At 49.5% G+C, this 18,775-nt stretch overlaps 1 protein-coding gene across 1 annotated transcript in view; it reads right to left on the bottom strand.

The window, feature by feature from the left end:
• The window catches only part of LRIG1 (leucine rich repeats and immunoglobulin like domains 1), a 115,344-nt gene that overhangs the window by 25,742 nt on the left and 70,827 nt on the right, over positions 1–18,775 (bottom strand). Inside the window, exons 5-8 of the mRNA XM_055557190.1 lie at positions 8,023–8,160; positions 6,094–6,237; positions 4,492–4,635; positions 1,469–1,612 (exon numbers count right to left, since the gene is read on the bottom strand). Of these exons, the coding sequence (XP_055413165.1) occupies positions 1,469–1,612; positions 4,492–4,635; positions 6,094–6,237; positions 8,023–8,160 (570 nt within the window). The remainder of the gene's footprint in view (positions 1–1,468; positions 1,613–4,491; positions 4,636–6,093; positions 6,238–8,022; positions 8,161–18,775) is intronic.

Raw genomic sequence — 18,775 nt, 5'->3', positions numbered from 1 at the left:
ATTCCCGTGACCGTGTCTGACCCTTCTGAAGGGCACAGAAGGCAGGCCGAGGGGGCAGGAGGGGCCCCTCACCACTGCCTCAGTACCGGGGGCACACACCCTCTGCCATTCAGCGGGTGGGTGGCTCCTCGCCTGTGCAAGCGCACACGCTCTGGGGGATCAGAAGACCTCTCCTGCTTCCCCACGGCTCCCAGGCCTGGACCGTGGAAAACCAAGGGTCCTGGGAGCTCCCGAGTGGGGTCCTGGCCCAAGGAGAGCCTTTCAGAAGCCATCCCAGTCCACGTGAGAATACCGTGCAGTTCACACACACACAACACACACCCCCCCCCATCGACACACACACACACACACCCCTATCGACACACACACACACCCCTATCGACGCACACACACACACACACACCCCTATCGACACACACACACCCCTATCGACACCCACACATCCACACACCCCTATCGACACACACACCCACACACACCCCTATCAACACACACACACACACACCCCTATCGACACACACACACCCCTATCGACACACACACCCCCACACACACCTATCGACACACCCCATCGACACACACACACACCGCCCTATCGACACACACACACCCCCCCTATCGACACACACACACACACACACACACACACACACCCCCTCTCGATTTTTACATTAGGTAATGATGGACTTCACTGAAATATAAACTCCAGGTCAGTATGGGGTGGGCTGAGGGGGAAGGAGGAGGGGGGAGAACGTGGACAAATAGATAAAAGGACAACCTGCAAAAGGCCCAGTGCTGCGTTTAAACGTGGTAACACATAGAGACTCCTCACTGTCCACATGCCGTCATTCCTCAGGCTCACTGTCCTTTCTGTGTTTGAGCTCCCATACAGACATACCGTGCTTTACTGTGCTTTGAGGATACTGCACTTTTTTTCTTTTTTAAACAAATTGAAGGTTTTAGCACCCTGTGTAGTTGGGTGATAAACAGCACTTTTCAGTAATGAAGTGTTTTACAATTAAGATCTGTACATCATTTTTTCAGACATAATGCTATTGCACACTTCCCAGACTACAGTGTAGAAGAAAAACACTTTTCTGTGTGCTGCGGAGCCAAAAGCGTGGGATCTGCTTTACAAGGTGGTCTGGGACGAACTGCGCAGTACCAGTGAGGTCTGCCTGTAGCCGCTCTCTCTGTAGAGAAGCACATGTTACACGCTGCAGCCGTGTGTGGACAGAGGCTTTCAAAACAGCTGCTCTTAGTGGTCCCTGCTAATCTGAAACAGGGAGCAGAGTCTAGAAGAGGTGAGTCAGGCTCTCAGGTCCTCAGGGTCCCGCTCTGCAACAGGCCCTCAACAACCCCCGCAAGCCCCTGTGCTGTGGGTCACGGGGCCCAGGGCTCCTCAGACCCTGCGGGAGGCACCCCTGGGTGTGTTCTCCGTCACCCACAGAGCTGGCGGGACACTCACAGCTCGTGCAGCTTCTGGCAGAAGCTCCAGCCGTCGCGGTGGATCCGGGAGATGGAGTTGTTGCCGAGGTGCAGCTGGTGCAGGGCCGTGAGGCCGTACAGCGAGCCGCTGTTCACCTCCGCCAGGCTGTTGTACTCCAGGTGCCTGCCACGACAGCCCCATGTGCAGTGAGTGCAGATCCCGGGGTCACGCAGCCACCCACCCACCTGACAGCAAAGGAGCTGCTCCCTGCCATCACACAGGCGGCACCGAGGATCTGACGATACTGCTGGAAGGACTCGTGATGGGGTGTGCCCTGACGTGTGTGAGCACACCTGTGGGGTGGCGGGGAGGTAAAGCTACACAGACAGTGGTAAGGATTCAGGCCAACTGAGAGAGCTCACAGGCCACAGGGAAGCTTCTAGAAGCAACCTCTTTAGCGGCATACGAGCAAACCAGCAGCACACCCGCAGAGGAGCTCTGAGCAGAAGGCAGAGCCCATTCAAGGAAGAGGAGAGAGAAAGACGAGGAGGTAGCTCTCATCACTATCCCTGTCTTACAGGTGAGGAAACTGAGGCTGAGACCAGCGAGGTAACGTAAGACTCGCTCCTCAGCTCAGCCAGTAGTGAGGAGCCAGAACCAGAGCTAGGTGAACCAAGCCTGGGCCTGTGACCACTGTGCCAAGAGATATGGCTTGACATCTGGGGTTGAAATATTGCGACTTAATTCTCAATTCTGTCACCTGGCTGGTTGAAGGAGCCTGAATAACCATGAAGTGGAGATGCCCAGGAAGTATTGACTCCATAGGGCTATGCTGAGAAGGAAGAAAACGCAGGTCAGAATTTCAGCATCATGCTGAGAACTGAACTCCTGTTTGAGTTCAGTTAAGTAGGGATGTAAGTTACCATCATCCTTCTAGACAATGCGGCCACAGACGCCGCCACTCCCAGGACCGGCCTTGTGACCAGAAGCTACTACTTCACATCCTGCTCCGTGTGCGCTATCACAGGGGCTTCGGGCCGCGGGTTTTGCTTTTCACATCGTCTGTTTTCTGGTAACTCTTCCTTCACCCCCCAATTTGCATGAATTTGTTCAACAGAAAAACCAAATGGTATGTGCTAAGAACTCCATGTTTTCCTAAGAATGTGCTCTGACTCCCAGCGCATGACCACCTGGCTTCCAAAGTCCAAAATGACAGTTTTAAGGATGTCAAGGACAAGCGCTCTTGAATATATAAAAAGAGACAGAGCTATGCAAAGGTGAACGATGAAGGGCAGGAGAAGCGAAGCTTAGCAAGGCTAAGCTGTCTTTTACAAAGTGCGTGTGTGTGTGTGTGTGCGTATATGAAGGGATGCACATTGAGATGCTCCTGATAATGAGGAAGGCACAGGGAGCTGATGGAACTGGACCTGGAGTTTTTGGTTTTTGTTTCAGTTGGAAAGATAACTGAGCAAGGACATAGATGAAGTGGTGTAACTTGTAGACTGAAGGGCTTTGGCGTGTCTTGAGCAAGTTAAATCACTGACCATAAAGCAAGAAATCTCATGATGACACGTCAAAATGTAAGCGGTATTAGTATATTAAATTGGCTTCCCTCATTGCTCAATTGGTAAAGAATCTGCCTGCAATTCAGGAGACCCGGGTTCGATTCCTGGGTTGGGAAGATCCCCTGGAGAAGGAAATGGCAGTCCACTCCAGTATTCTTGCCTGGAGAATCCCATGGACAGAGGAGCCTGGCTATAGTCCATGGGGTCGCAATGAGTCGGACACGACTTAGCGACTAAACCACCAAACCACCAACCACCAGCAGAACTACAAACAGAACACAAAGACAGAACATGATGAGAAGTGACTGCTTGCCTCTTGCGAGGGGAACTGGGCGGGGAGAGATACCGAGGGCTAGGGTTGGGCAACAACTGCTTTTCTTTACTATCTGATTTTGCTCAACTACTGAGTGTACGTTTCTTTTCATTAAAAATAAACAATTGTAAATATTTAAAAGTTGAAGCTCTGTAACTGCCTTGTCTGCCCCTCTCCGGACGCTCTTCTGTTCCTCTGTGAGGCAGGGGAGCCCCAAGGCTGTCCACATCTGGCTGGAGCAAGTGCTCCCTTGACAGAAGTGGAACATCTGCAGTGAGGGGCTTGATTAGCTCACAGAACAGAAATAAATCTCTCAGGATGAACTATACATTCTTTGGCCCACCTGCACATCAAGAAAGACTGTCAAACCCTAAGTGGAGGGAGAAGAAACTTCCTGTAGTGTGTGGGAGAGGGGAGAGGATGTGGGAAGGGAGCCCACTGTCTGCCAAGGAATGGGATGCAAGGGTATAATTGGGAAGAACAATCTGACTCCATAATAGATGTTCTCTGTACTTTAACCTTTGTATTCTATCTCTTTTGCTTCTGGTTAAGAATGCTGCCTAGAGTGTGAAGAATACTAGCCCATATGACGCTTTTCCACTCATCTAGAGACAAGAAGTTGCAGAACTAAGAATAACTTTTGTCTGATAGGTTCACTGAACATCAGGACCTGACCTACAATGGATGGCTGCAAGATCAAGGGATTCCTACACCAAGGCTGTTGGTTGTAACAAGCAACCATGCTCTTCTCTCACTTGGCGGTTAAAAGTACTTTCCTGAAAGCCTTTGGGACTCTGGGTTTTCTTGGGGCATGAGCCACCCATCTCACACGGCCCTGTAATAAACCTTTCTCTGTTCCTAAGTCTGACGCTAGAGTACTGTTTGGCTGCATTGTGAGTTGGGCACCTGAGTGTGCATTCAGTAACGGGGGAGTGGAAATGGGAGAGAGGAACAGCCCCAACATAGGAGCCCCCGCCTTCCATCCTCACCAACAAGCTCCCTTTACCGAATCCTCTGAAACTCCCCCAAGAGATTATCCTAGCCTGCAAGGAAAACACCACAGGGGTAGCAAAAGATCCCAAAGACACTGAGGAGAGCCCCTGCTGAGGTCCCAAAGGGCAGGGGCTGGGCCCTAGAGGATCACTCAAGGCCCTGCGAAGCCCTGGTGCCTGGCTCTGACTCACAGCGCGTGCATCCTGGCCAGCCCCCAGAAGGCGCCGTCCGTCAGTTTGCTGATGTTGTTTCGCTGGAGCCTCAGCACCTCCAAACTGTCGAGCCCCTGGAACGTCAGGCCCTCGATCAGCCGAATCCGATTCCGATTGAGGTCCCTAAAGAGACGAGGCCGGCAGTTCAGAGCATCCGCTACCCATGCACCTCCCACAGCCCTCACCAGGCAGTCTCCTGGGACAATCCCAGTAGGAGGTCCCGGGGAGCACAGACATACCATGGAAGCCCGTGTGCCGAAGACACCAACCGGCCACTGTTAACGTGTGAAAGGGAGCCCAGGGCTCCTAGAAGCTGGCCCCCTTGCACCCTAGAATGAGTAAGTACTCCTATTTCCTCTCCCATAACCGTGACTCTGCAGTGAGGACAGGGTGTGACTCAGGATATGAACGTCTTAGGTGAGCCATCTCTTAGCTCAGCAGCAGAAACCCCCACCAGATGTGTCAACCCAGGAAAACTCGAACCACTGGATACTGGTGGCAACTTCCCACCAACTGCATTCGGGAGGAGGCGCCTGGACCCACCATGAAGCATACTCATGGGCCTCCGGCCTCCGGGGATGAGACCTTCTGGTGAACCAGAAGATTTCAGGAATCTGGGTGAGCTGGCTACATTGGTAACACTCGGGAAGGGAGAACACAGCCTGAGCAGTGAGCCTCGGTTTTCCCCAAATTCTTCTGCGGTGTCTCATGACGCACACCAGATCCTGAGCATCAGGGAGTCTCTCGGGACCCTCTGCCTGGGTGTGCGGGAGAAGCACAGCAGTGAGAGGGCAGGGGGGCACCCCGTCTTGCCACTATACCTGCCCCTGAGCAATCCGTTCTGCTTAAACGAAAGCTCCAGTATCAGTGTATTCTCCTGAAATACATTTTTCTCCTATTCAAAAAAAGGACATTGGAAAGGAAAAAAACCGGGGAACAGGCAGTCCATCAGGTTTTGGTAAATAGAGGTTTTCTTGAATCCAAACCCTGGGCCATTCTAGGAGTGCGGTCAGCTGTGGTAGTCAAAAAACTAAACAGACATATCCTTTCTTTACAAAAAAAAAAAAAAAAGCCAATCAACTACCTTATGAGACTGAGGAGATGAAAACAGTGACCCCATCTCTTGCTTTCTACCTCTGGCTACACCAAGTTCCTCTCTTAACTGCTCAAGCAGCACTGGACCCCATAATGGCCACTGGACAGATTACATGGGTTCCTTAAAAAAACAAAAACACGGAAAGCTCGAAATAAATAAGGACCCCAGTCTACACAGGCCATGTATTAGCCAGGATCAGCTAAGCAGCAGGGTTCTTCACTGCGTTTTGGGAAGTGCTGAAGAGGACCAGCCTGCGTATCCTCAGAGGATCTTTTCTCAGCAACCTGGGGCGGTCTGCAGGCTCCAGACCCAGCGTCTAATTTGCTTTTATTAGGTGCTGCTGCAGGGCCATTAATGGTAGTTTATGCAGAGCCCGATTGAAGGGGAGCAGGGGAAGCGGGTGCATTTGGAACGAGCTCCTGCGGGAACTCTGGTCTCCATAAAGTTTGGCTAAGCTTAATTACGGCGCAGGTCTCTGGACTCACAGTTGTGTCAGCCGGGGTAACTTGAATGCTTTCACAGGAAGCTGGGTGATCCTGTTTTTGCTCAACCGAAGCGTCAGTAGTGACCGTGACAGACCATCAAATGCTCCTGATTCCAGGGTGCTGATCCGGTTGCTTGCCAGGTTGCTGGAAGGATTCAGGAGAGAAAATGCAGGGGTCAGTAGGAGGCCTTCCTTGTCCTGTTACAGACGCCAGACCTGGCTGAGTTGGGAAAACAAGCTACAACACACCCAGCAGGCTGGGTTTCCAACGAGACATTTGTCATCCTGAGGCTGCAAAGCCCATCTCCACTCCCAGCCTCAGGTATTAGGACTGTCTTCTTCAGACGTGACAGAGGCCTGGCTTGTTCGAGCCCAGAGCTCACCCTGCTTTCAGCCAGGGTGACTACTCCAGGAGGAAGTCAATGACCTCCACTCCAGCTGGGCCGCTGCAGGAGTCCCTCCTTGCCAGCCGCTACCCAAGGGGCAGGGTTCAAGGTTGGTGAGAAGAGCCTCAGGAAGCAGAAAGTCCACTGTGAGGCAAGGTCGGAGAGGGTTTCACAATTTGGGGAAACGGCCTTTAATTCTGAAGTGGATCCCATTGTATGACTTCTAAATGTGCATAAAACAATTCATGTTAAACATTCAAATGTGTCAGAGCGACATTCTAGTGAAGGAGAGCTGCATGAATGGTTCCCAGCGGGGAAGAGGGAAGGGAAGCGGGGCCACAACACTTATCCTTCCACCTTCCCTGGACCGATGCTGCTTGTTGTGCCTTTAACAAAAGAGAAAAGACCAGAGAGAATTTTATACATCAGAGCTGGGCAGGGAAGGAGGCATTCTTCGTCTCCATCCGGCAGAGGCCCAGCACAGGGCACATGAGGATTCTTTGCAAACGGAGCTGGACTGTTTGTTCTTAACACTCCAGATTAAAGAACGGTCTGTGTGATGAAGATATACCGGCCAGCTTCTGCCAAAACACAGAGTCCCCCTGCTTTCGTGCAGAGAGAGAGAAGGTCACTGCGAGGCAGTTCAGCAGGGGAGGTGTTTTTGTCCCAAGCAGGGTGGTGGTGGGTGGCTGGACCTCTTTAAGAAGCCCCACTGGGGGCTGAAGGATCGGCCACTCCATCAGCTGAAGGATCGGCCAAGGCCTCCCACTTCCACCTCGGGCACCCTTACGCATCCTAAGAAAGAGACTGTTCGGCTCCTCGGGCGTCTCAAAAATCTGTGCGCCTGGCCTTGGTCTCTGAACTGATGGGTCACAATGACCCATAAAGCAACCTCACAAATACCCTTAGAGTACTCAGTAGTAACCCAGGAGATGAGGGCTCGCATGTCATCTGAAGACGCCTTTAGCCTGAGTTTTCAGTTTCTTCCCTAAAATAATATTTTCCTACCAACAAGCAGCGGGTTAACTAGGTTTTGACTGTTTTTCTTCTGTCTGCCATCAGCGGGTGTGAGACAGGGCAGAACAGAAACAGACCAACGACCAGACAAAGAAGGTCGAGAGCACCTAGAGGATGGGTGAGCACTGGCTGGTTGAGTCTCTGCAGAGAGGCTGCCCTCTGCTGTCACTCACCTAACTACTCCCAATCTTTTCTCTAAACTCTCCTAGGGGGCAGCGCAGGGAAGGAGGAAGAAAACCAGCTCTGTGGTCCACACAGCCACGTGTTTTAGTGCGACATGGTGCTCTGAGATGGTCCGTCTGTTAGGCTACTGAGCCTCTCCCCACGTCAGCTCCCTGGCCCACGAGTACAGTCAGAACAGCACCGCTGACGTGGATATGCCAGAAACAGGCTAATAGAGGACTGTGGACCTGGGGCCCCTGCCCGGCTGAGGGCACAGATGGGAGGCATGTGCCTGGCCCACGGACTCAGCCGGGCATCCACCAGCGTCCAGACCTGGGTGCTGTGGGCAGACCCAATGCACTTACAGCTCTGTGAGGGGCAGGCCGTGTGGGAAGCAGGTGCTCCGGATCTCTGTGATGTTGTTGGCGCTGAGATCCAACACATGTAAGGAAAGGTAAGCCTTCAGCTGACTCCCCTCCACGCTGCGAATCCTGTTGTGTTGCCTGAAACACACAGGGCAGGTGAATCCAACATGTCATTTTGCAAAGAAACTATTTTCCTCCACACTTCTAGACATTTTTTCCCCCTGCAGTTTCAGAGAATTACAAATGCCGTGACACTCGCAAATGAGGTCTCCCATCCTTCTTTCCATCAGGTTATTACCTGCAGGCCGGAAGCTAGACAGAACATCAGATTCTTTGCCTGTGCCAAGTTTGTCTGCCCAAGTTCTAAGCCAGGCTGCTCACCCCAAGGACAGGAACATAGGAGTGATATTTTGGCCGTGTGGAGAGCAGCCTGGCATGACCAGAACTCAGAACTCACTAGTACACTTTCCCACAAAGGATGTGCCCCATGCAACCAGCCCGTTTTTCAGGCTGCTCGTGTCTAAAATCTTCAGAATCCAGGCCAACCCCATCACTCGCAAGAATGTGGGCACCAGAGGCCAGCATCCAATTTAATCCAACTGAGCGCATCATTACACACTTCACATTTTACCGACACCTACCATGTACCAGGCGTGTCGACAGGCACAAGGGATTAAAAAAAAAAAAAAAGTGCAGAATCCTGCCAACCTAATAAGGGAAACGGGAATTCAGCGCTGGGTCTAACTGGAATCGAATGCCCTGCACCTCTGACCCCACCCTCTTGACAGCTCTGTGCCTCAAGTTTCCTCATCTGGAAGATGGGGCCACATCTCCTTACTTTATGGATATGGATGGTCCCACCTGAAGCACACTGCTGTGTTTGGCAGATGTTCACATATGTGTTCAGTGTTCACCTCCCTCTGAGACGTATTTGTCCTTGAATCCTCTTTCTAAAAAATACCACGGTTTCAATCACCCACCAACCAGTATTTATTAATCAGCAGAAATCTGACAAATGCTAACCAAGGCTGGAGGGAGCAGGCCAGCCCCCTTGTGGGTCTGGTTGTGCCTGGTGGATTCAAGCCTCCACAGCCCAGATCCTGGTATCCAGATATTTCAGACCCCGTGGAGTTGGGCGCTGTGCTTCTGGTCCCACGCGCTCACTGGGGCCAGCTTCTGAGTAAACAGTTTCGGGGGCTCCAGCCAATCCAAGCAGTCTTGAACACGACACAAGGGAGCCAGGCGTCGCTCACCAAGTGGCATCTCTTTTAAACAAACACTTGACCAAATCGGTTCCAACAGGCATAAACAAGGCCCTCTTTCCCAGAAGCTCTGGGCCTTCTCACTGATGGCTTTGTTTTCTTCCCATCTCTCCCAGGCCTTGAACCTGAAAACCCATTTACGAGGGTACAGCTCCCTTTACACATAGCAAAATCTCCCTGGAATGAAAGGCCACTTTTTCCTCCATGCTCCCCCCACCAAACTACTTCCTTTGAGTTCTTTATTAAGTTCTTAATAAAGATAGTCTCTTCAGTTTTCTGACTTCCAAATAAAAAGGAAAAAAAAAAAGAATAGAAAAGGAAACCTTTATTATGTAAAGTATGGGAAAAAAGAAGGAGAAATAAAGGGAATAGAGCTGAGCCTCATCCAGGAACTCTGAATGCAGTACCAGGGAGCCAGGAAAAAGAAGGTCTAAGGAAAGAAGAGGGGACGCCGCTGGCCCTGAGTCGCACAAAGGGGGACCAACCGTACACAGTCCAGGGGCCACGGGACAGCTGTGGGCCACCCCCAGTGCTCCCCCGCTCTGTCTTCCCTGTCTCTTTCATCTTACACCTTCTTTCTTCTTCTCCTCTGTGTATTTATTCACTGAATCAAACACGATCTGGGCCCCGCTCTGTGCCAGGCCCAGGCTGGAGGAAGGATGCTGTGATGAAGACGGGTCTCTTTCACACGTTGGAAAGAGTTCCCTGGTGAGCAGAAGAGGCAGCCATGGAGATGGGGAACAACGGAGCGTGGGAGTGAGGATGGGTGAGATCTGCCAGGAGGAAGAGGGGAGCTGGGGTGGATTCTGCTGCGGGGCCAGCTCCGGGGTTGGGGGCTGTGGATGCAGGCAGGAGATGGGCAGGGCAGAAGCAGAGGGACCACATCAGGCAAGGCCTCAAGAGCCTCTGAGGAGTAGGGTGTCTGTGTCCCAGGGGCCCAGGCGAGAGGTGGTGGCAACAGAGACAGGGTCCACAGGATCTGGACACCAGAGAATGGTGATGCGCAATTTTCTAGTTCAGAAATATTAAGAAAACCAGGTAACTTGGTTTTCCTGGTGGCTCAGTGGTAAAGAATCTGCCTATAACACAGGAGATGTGACAGGAGCCGTGGGTTCGATCCTTGGGTTAGGAAGATCCCCTGGAAAAGGAAATGGCAACCCAGTCCAGTATTTTTGCTTGGAAAATCCCATGGATAGAAGCCTGGTGGGCTATAGTCCCTGGGGCCACAAAGAGTCAGACACAACTTAGCGAGTACAGAACAATAATGAGGTAACGGGCTACCCCTTCCATCTTTAGCCCTTTCCGGCCTACTCTCAACTCAACATCCAGAGAAATCCTGTCAGGGCATCTCTCAGAATGGGAGAAAACATTTACAAACCATGTATCTGATAAGCAGAAAATAACCAGAACACACAGGAACTACAACTCAGCGATCAACACACAAGAAACCCCAACAAGTCAAATAAAACATGGGTAAAGGCCTTGAAGAGACATTTCTCCAAAGATGATAAACAAATGACAAATGAGCACACAAAAAGACACTCAACATCACTGTTCGTTAGGTAAACTCGATGAGTTAGTGCCCCATACCTACAGCATGACCACTATTAAAGACCAAACAAAAACAGGAACAGTATGTGTGGGAGAGGGTGTGCAGAAGCTGGGATCCTGGTACTGTTGCTGAAGACAACGGTATGGTGGTTTTTCCACAAAGTAGGCACAGAACTACCAGCATGGGCCCCAGTGATTCTACTGGGTATACATCCAAAAGAAACGAAAGTGGACCGCACAGCGATCTGTACACCCACACTCACAGCAGCACCATTCACAGCAGCCAAGGTGAAGCAGCTCAGTCAATGGATGAGTGGCTGGATGGACACACCCAACACGTGTACGTAGAGTGGACTGTTATTTGGCCTTAGAAAGGAAGTTCTGACACTCATTACAGCATGGATCAATCCTGAGGACACTACAGGAAGTGAAAAATGCAGGTCACAAGAGACAAATACCTCATGATTCCACTTCCACGACGTACCTAGAGCGGTCACATGCATTGAGACAGAAAGCGGAGTGGTGCTGGTTGCCAGGGGCTGGGGTTGGGGCATGGGGAATGGTTTAACTGGGGTGGAGTTTTCATCTTCCAAGATGGAGAAAGCTCTGGAGACTGGTTACACAACACGAGTGTACTTACCACTACTGAACTGTACACCTAAATGATTAAGATGGTAAATTATACATAATGTGTATATTACTACAATTTACAAACAAAACAAAGAAAAAGAAAAATCAAAGCAATTCACAGGATGTATTTGTCTAAAACTCAAATAACAGCTCTGTGTCTCACTTAGGACTAAGTCCACACAACAGCCTCCAAGGCCCACGTGAGCTGCCACACACCTGCCTTGCTGCCTCACTTCCTACCCTTCCGCTTTGTACCCTGCCCAGAATGCTGGCCCTTGGACACGGCAGGCAGGATCCTGCCTGAGAATCTTTGCAAATGCCTTTCCCACTCCTTGGAATGCTCTTCCCCCAGAGATTCGCAGGTCCCATGCCTTTGCTTCCTTTCCATCTTTGTTCACATGGCACCTTTCAATTAGGTGGCCTGGGCAACATTTTCTAAAACTATAAGCCTCTGCCTCCTAATTTCTTTCCCTCACACACATACAAATACACGCACACACACATACACGCTCATTCACACTTTCCACTTTTTTGCCTGCTTTATTTCTCATAATATTTCTATCATCTAATATTCCCAGTAGTTTGTTTATTTCTAGTTTAACATCTTCTCTCCCCTCAGGATGTAGCTCCCTGAAGGGAGAGATGTCTGTCTGTTTTGACTACTACTGTGTCTCCAGCCACTAGGATAGTGTGAGGCACACAGTAGGTCCTCAGTAAATACTTGTTGAAGGAATCACAAAGAATGAACACAGACTTCATTCAGAAAGGCGGAACCCAGACACAGATTTAGGACTCACCTGAACACTTAAGTAGGTGGCACTAGAGGTGAAGAACCCACCTGACAATGCAGGAGACGAAAGTGACGTGGGTTCGACCCCTGGGTTGGAAAGACCGTCTGGAGTAGGAAATGGTAACCCACTCCAGTGTTCTTGCCTGTAGAATCCTATGGACAGAAGAGCCTGGCAGGCTACTGTCCATAGGGTTGCAAAGAGTCAGACACAACTGAAGCAATTTAGCACAGCATTCCACAACATTTAAGTAGAAGAAAACCATGCAAGCAGATGAGTATAATCAAGAAACATGAAGGAAAGTTTGCCAATTGCTCTGTGGCAACTCTGCTCAGAGGCAAATGACCTAGCCCACAGTGACTTCAGAGCTTCTTGCATGTCATCTTCTCCCCCAGGTCTGGTCTCTCTGCTCTAGACTGTAGCCCAGTGCCCTGATCAAACTCTCCCAAATTCCTCATGTTCAGAACAGCTGACCCCACAGCTCTTGTCTCCCTTCTCTCACAGAGCAAGAATCACATCTTGTTGGATGTTTCTGTGGACCCCAGCAATTTCACCCAAGGCCAGCTGTTCTTCATGGGCTGGAACATGCCACGAGCAGAGCCCTGCCTGAGTTCGAATCCCCATTACACCCCTTACAGGTGTGAACTGCTATAACGTGGGGTGTCAAGTTTCTATGCCCCTTGGGCTGACATGACCTGACATGAATCAAGTACTCAATAAATAAAATGAGTTCTTGTTTTTATTAGCCAAATCTGTATCCTCAGAGCCAGGATCAGTATCTAGTTTGTGGGAGGTGCTCTGGAAAGAAAAGGAATATGGTTTCCTATTTGTCTGCCACATTTCAATGCAAACAGGCAGGACCGATTCCTCTCTAGGGAGCAGAGAGCTGACTCAGAGCTCTCACTCTTAGCTTCATGCACGGCATGAGTCTGTTCCAGCTGGAGAGTATAAAAAACCCTGACACTGAGAGATGGGGCTCTTTGGGGCGCTGTGCTTCAAAGTAAATCCCAGACTGAAGCTTCTGCAGGACTCAGGGTGGGGGGCTAGAGATATGATGGGTCCCCAACAATCCTCTTTCTCACTCCTAGTAGCAAGTGGGACTCAGGCCCACACCCCTGACCCAACCCACTAAACCGCCCCCTTGGGACACCCACTCCAGACACCCATCCCTCTAGGTTAGAGCGAACAGCCAGCAGGCAGAGGAAGCCTCCCACACCGCCTCAAGGGCTGTCCTACTTTTCTAAAACTCCGCATGTTTTTACTGCCATGTGTACCAGGAGGGGCCCTATCAGTCCTTTAATGTAACTAACTGTCCAGTTTTCAAGAAGGCCCACAGTCATCATTATAACCTCCGAATCTTTGTCCAAGCTCTTCTTGACAACAGCCGACCAGTTACTGGACACCTGTAGGTCACAGGCCCTGGTGATGGCTCCATGAAATCACACTGTGATCTCACAAGGAAGGTACTCTACTTCGCCATCATCTCTGCTTTACAGCTGAAAACATCAGGACTCTGCCTGCAGTCAGCCCAGCTGGGACACGAGAGGAGCCAGCATGCGAGCCCAGGGGACGAGGAACTGCCAGCCCGTCCAAGAGGCTCTCTAGGCGGAATTTTAAGTGCACCACCCCAGGGTCAATCAGTAAGCCTTCAGCTGAGCTTGGCTAGATGTGAATGCTGGCCGCCTCTCCCCAGGTCAGCAAAGACTCGGTCTGCGTCATCGGTCTCAACCCAGCCTGCTTTTTTGTACCAACCTCCCAAAGGCCTGCGTGACCAATGAGTCTGCAGAGGGCGAGGGGAGCCAAGCTCAGCAAATAAGACAGAGGAAGCTCAAGTTCTTAAGGATACTCTGGATGGAAAGAAGAGAACAGTGCAGACAAGCTGCAAAGGGATGCCCTTAGGTTTACAAAGAGTGAGGAGAGGGGAGGGGGCAGTGCTATGCGAGGACTTCTAACTGGTGACAGGGACTTGGGGAGGGGGCGGAGGGGGGCAGACCACGCCCCCTGCGGTCCATCCAGGGTTGCTTTCCCCCTTGGGCTGCCCTCTGGGGCACAGAAAACTTAATACGGCAGAAGTCTATTAAACCAACACCTGTTAAAGGCTTCACAAATAAAATCAGGCTTCAAAGGCGGAGAGCGGCAAGATAAGCTCTCTCCACTTGGCCATGTTCTCAGAGCTGATGTTAAATTAGACAGGAAAACAGACCGAGGCATTTGAAACCAACATTTAAAAGTTTTTATCATAAGTGACTGTTCCAGTACAGTTGTGTAAACTGGGGTTTACAAGGTAGTCCTGTGAGTGGTGGGAAAGATCTCATGTCACAGATAACAGCCAGGAAAAAAGGGCAAGGAGATCAAAGAAGGCAGGGTCAAGAGGGGTCAAATGGGTTATTGCTGGTTGCTAAAATTATGCACCTACTGTCTATACCAGGGGTCAGCAACGTATTCTATAATGAGCCAGATTTTAAATATTTTAGGCTATTGGGGTCATTTGGCTTCTGTCATGACAACTCAACTCTGACACTGGGGTGTAAAAGTAGCCAATATGTAAACCAATGAGTGTGGTTGCGTTCCAATAAAACTTTATTTACAAAAACAAGCTGTGAGCCAGATTTGCCCCTCTGTAGTTTACTGACCTCTGGTCTACACTTCAGCAACTAGTTTGGGTTTCTGGGGGCAGGGACCCGGATTCTAATTCTAGCTCTGATTCTAATTCTGGCTTTAGAACTATGTGCAAATCACTCTTTTTGGATCTGGTTTAATCACCTGCAAAAGGAGGCTGAGTGCCTCACTGCAACAGAACCTACAGAGCTCCCTCCAGCGCCCAGGTCAGACTTCACTAATCGATGCCTTCCCCACTGATGCCTTCTCTACCCTTTCAAGAAGTGAAATGGAGCCTAAGCTTACACCATTTATTATGCAGCTCAGATGATGATCCAGGTTCCTGATGGGGGCCAGTGGAGCAGGCAGGCTGACGGTGTGATCTGAGAACAGACTCACACCTGTGCATCCTCACTCTTTTTAGTTCTTGCAGTGAGGCAAAAAGAAACACACTGAAGCTAGCCAACATAGCAGTCCTAACTCTAAGCAGGCATGCCCCAGGCTCTCCCAGACAAGTGTCGTGACTCACAGTGGCCAACGCCTGCAGTGCTGACTATTGCTAGAAATAGCAAGTCTTGCATAGGGTTACCTTAAAATCATGCCTTTAATAATCAGCAAAATTCAAATTATAGCTCTCACCTCATTTGAACCTCTGGCTAAGAAACAGTTTCACACAATCTAGCCCGGAAATGGAGGGAAAAATGTAACACACCTGCACCATTCCCATCCCTGCCCCAGTCCATTCCCCAGAGTGACCTTGGCAGACATGGTTAATCAAACGCCACACCCTGCAGCCTTGGAGCACCCACAGCACTTTGCACCTGGTCCATCACTGTGCTGCCCTGGAACTCTTCCTATGACTCTGCACCTAATCCCATGCCCCACCTGGAGCAGGTGCTCCAAGGTCTGATCACAATGAGGAGGATGAAGGTGCACACAAGGTGTTAATGATTTAGCACAAAACTCAGTGCCGGGCAAAGTAGCCCTGATGGCTACCTTGGGGGTCCAAATGAATTTCTGCAAGGGCTAAAAGACATTCATCATTTAAGAACAAACAAGAAGATCATGATTTCTCCTTTGTTGAAAAATATAAAAAATATGAAAACTATACAACAGGCCATGTGTTGTGTGGGGGGCTGTTCTGTCTGCAAATGCTTTTAATGAAATATCACAGGCATACTGAGAAGTGCATAAATGATCAACATAGAGTTCAATGCATTTTAATAAAGTGTCTACGCTCACATGACAGACACAGGACATTTTCAACATCCCAGCAGGCTTCCTCTTGTCATTTTCCTTGTCATTTATTCCTTTCCAAGGCAACTGTAATTTCTATCACCTAAGATTAATTTTGCCTATTGCTGTGCTTCATCTACATGGAATCGTTCCATATTTACTCTTCTGTATCTGGCTACTTTTGCTCCACATATGAGACCCATCCATGCTCTCGCCCAGCTGTGTCTGACTCTTTTCAACCCCATGGATTGCAGCAAACCAGGCCTCTCTGTTCCTCACCGTCTCCCAAAGTTGGTCTGAGTTCAAGTCCATTGCACTGGTGATGCCATCCAGCCATCTCATCCTCTGATGCCCTCTTCTCCTTCTGCCCTCAATTGTCCCTAGCATCAGGGACTTTTCAAATGAGCCAGCTGTTTGCATCAGATGAGGAAAATACTGGAGTTTCAGCTTCAGCATCAGTCCTTCCAAACAGTATTCAGGGCTGACTTCGCTTAAGATTGATAGATTTGCTCTCCTTGGTGTCCAAGTGACTCTCAGTAGTCTTCTCCAATACCACAGTTTGAAGGCATCAATTCTTCGGCGCGCCGCCTTCTTTAGGGTCTGTCTGTCACAACCATACATGGCCACTGGTAAGACCATATAGCCTTGATTGTATGGACCTTTGTTGGCAGAGTTGTCTCTGCTTTTCAGCATGCTATCCAGGACTGTCATAGCTTTCCTGCCAAGAAACAAACATCTTGTTTGTTGTTGCATTAGCAGGACTTTATTCTTTTTCATCATCATGTAGTACTTCTCTACAGCAATTTATTTTCCATTCTACTGCTGATGGATACTGAGTTACTTTCAGTTTGGGTTACTGCAAAAACCACATTCAAGCACAGGAATGTGCCTTTTGCACATATCTTTCGGTGCATACTTGCCTGCAGGTCTAGCATGCATCAGCGTCTAGGGTGGCGTTGCTACACATTTATGTTCAGCCTTTGCAGACACTGGTACATTCCTTTTAACCAAATCCCTCAGGGCTGAAATGAATCTGAAAAGTCATTTGATCCAAGTGCCATGTTTCATGCTGGCTCATTAAACCACATTCTGAGATGCCACCGCCCCTACGTGTCCCTTTTCCAGTACCCTTTCCCCATGTAAAGCATTAGGAATATAGCCTGGGACCACACAGCATAACAAAGTTCAATCTAATCTTGTTCAGGAGTTAAAGAGAGTAATTTTATTATAAGTAGGGGCTTAATGAGCACCAAAAACAGGGAAAAAAAGAATGAGCAATTCTAAGTCTCAAAATCGGAAAGAAAACTGTGAATATCCCCGTCATTGGGACCAATGCCCATAAGCATCTTGAAAATAAAGATAAAGAGATTTTTTAAACAACCCATGAATTCAGAACAGCTTTCCTAGGCCAACTTGAAGAAAAGTTTCTCTTCTCAGAATGACATTTAAAAGCATCACCCTCTCACTAGGCTGCTTTGCATTTATCATCTTAAAAATGAAAACTCAAACCATCTGTTTTATTGCATAAATTGATAATTTGCTTCAAGAAACCAGTGCCTTGTGAGAAGGGCCCAGCCTGGGCTATTTGCTGGACAGGAAATGAGACTCTGAAAAAGCAGGTCTCCTTCTGTCTCTTGCTCACTCTCTCTCCCCCCACCCGCTGCTGGTGAATCACCAGTTCCCTGGGGAATTTTGGCGCGATTCTCAGCCTGGCTGCAGATGACGTTCCGGATCTGTTTATTCAGGTGGAGATCGGATAAAAAACAAGAGCGGTCCAGTGGCGGGATAAACAGCCTCCGCCAGGCGGGGTCAGCCACTCTGAAAGGCAGGACTGGCCTGTGTCAACCGACCTTCTGACCTGTTCACTTCCTTCAGGGTCACTTTCCCCTTGGGATCTTCAGCAGACTGTTTCAATGAACTCTGTGTGAAGGGGATTGGAGGTCCCCAGGCACTTTGATGCACCAGATCGTGCTTGGTTCTCCCACCCACCAGCTTATTCACACGGAGCTGGAAGCCCAGCATCTGGAATGAAGCAACTTAGGCACAGTCAAGGGTCGGCCACTACAGTTCTGTGGAGTCGCAACCCAAGTCACGAAGGACTGCAAGTCGTCAGGATCTAATCCAAACTACAAGCACAGGACAAAAACAAAACCTCCTGAGGAAACGTACATTGCTGAGTGGGAGAAGCTAATCAGAAAACACAATCTACTGTATGATTCCAAATCCATGACATTCTGGAAAAGGCAAAACTAGGGACAGTAGAAAGAGCAGTGGTTGCTAGGGGGTTGGGAGGAGAGAAGAATGACTAGGTGATGCACATGGGATGTTTGGGGCAAGCAAACTACTCAGTGTGATACTGAGATGGTGAATACACACCACAAGACATCTGCAGAAGCCCACAGATTGTACTACACAAACAGCGAACCCTCGTGAAAACTGCAGGTTTGGTTAACAATAACGTAATACTGGTCCATCAATGATAACGAAGCACCACACTAATGCAATAGGTAAACAACAGGGGGCAGGGTTTATAAGGGCTGTCTCTATTTTCTGCTCCATTTTCCTGTAAACCTACAACTGTTCTAAAAGTCTATTAATTATAAACAGAACAAAACAAAACTTCCTAAGGTATTAAGTAGTCCTGAGATCATCACACCATTAGAATGTAAGCTACACAAGGGCTGGGAT

Source organism: Bubalus kerabau, chromosome 20 (genome assembly GCF_029407905.1).
Source record: "Bubalus kerabau isolate K-KA32 ecotype Philippines breed swamp buffalo chromosome 20, PCC_UOA_SB_1v2, whole genome shotgun sequence".
Taxonomy (NCBI): domain Eukaryota; kingdom Metazoa; phylum Chordata; class Mammalia; order Artiodactyla; family Bovidae; genus Bubalus; species Bubalus kerabau.
The sequence above is the reverse complement of the archived record's forward strand: the minus strand, read 5'-3'. Positions and strand labels throughout refer to the sequence as shown.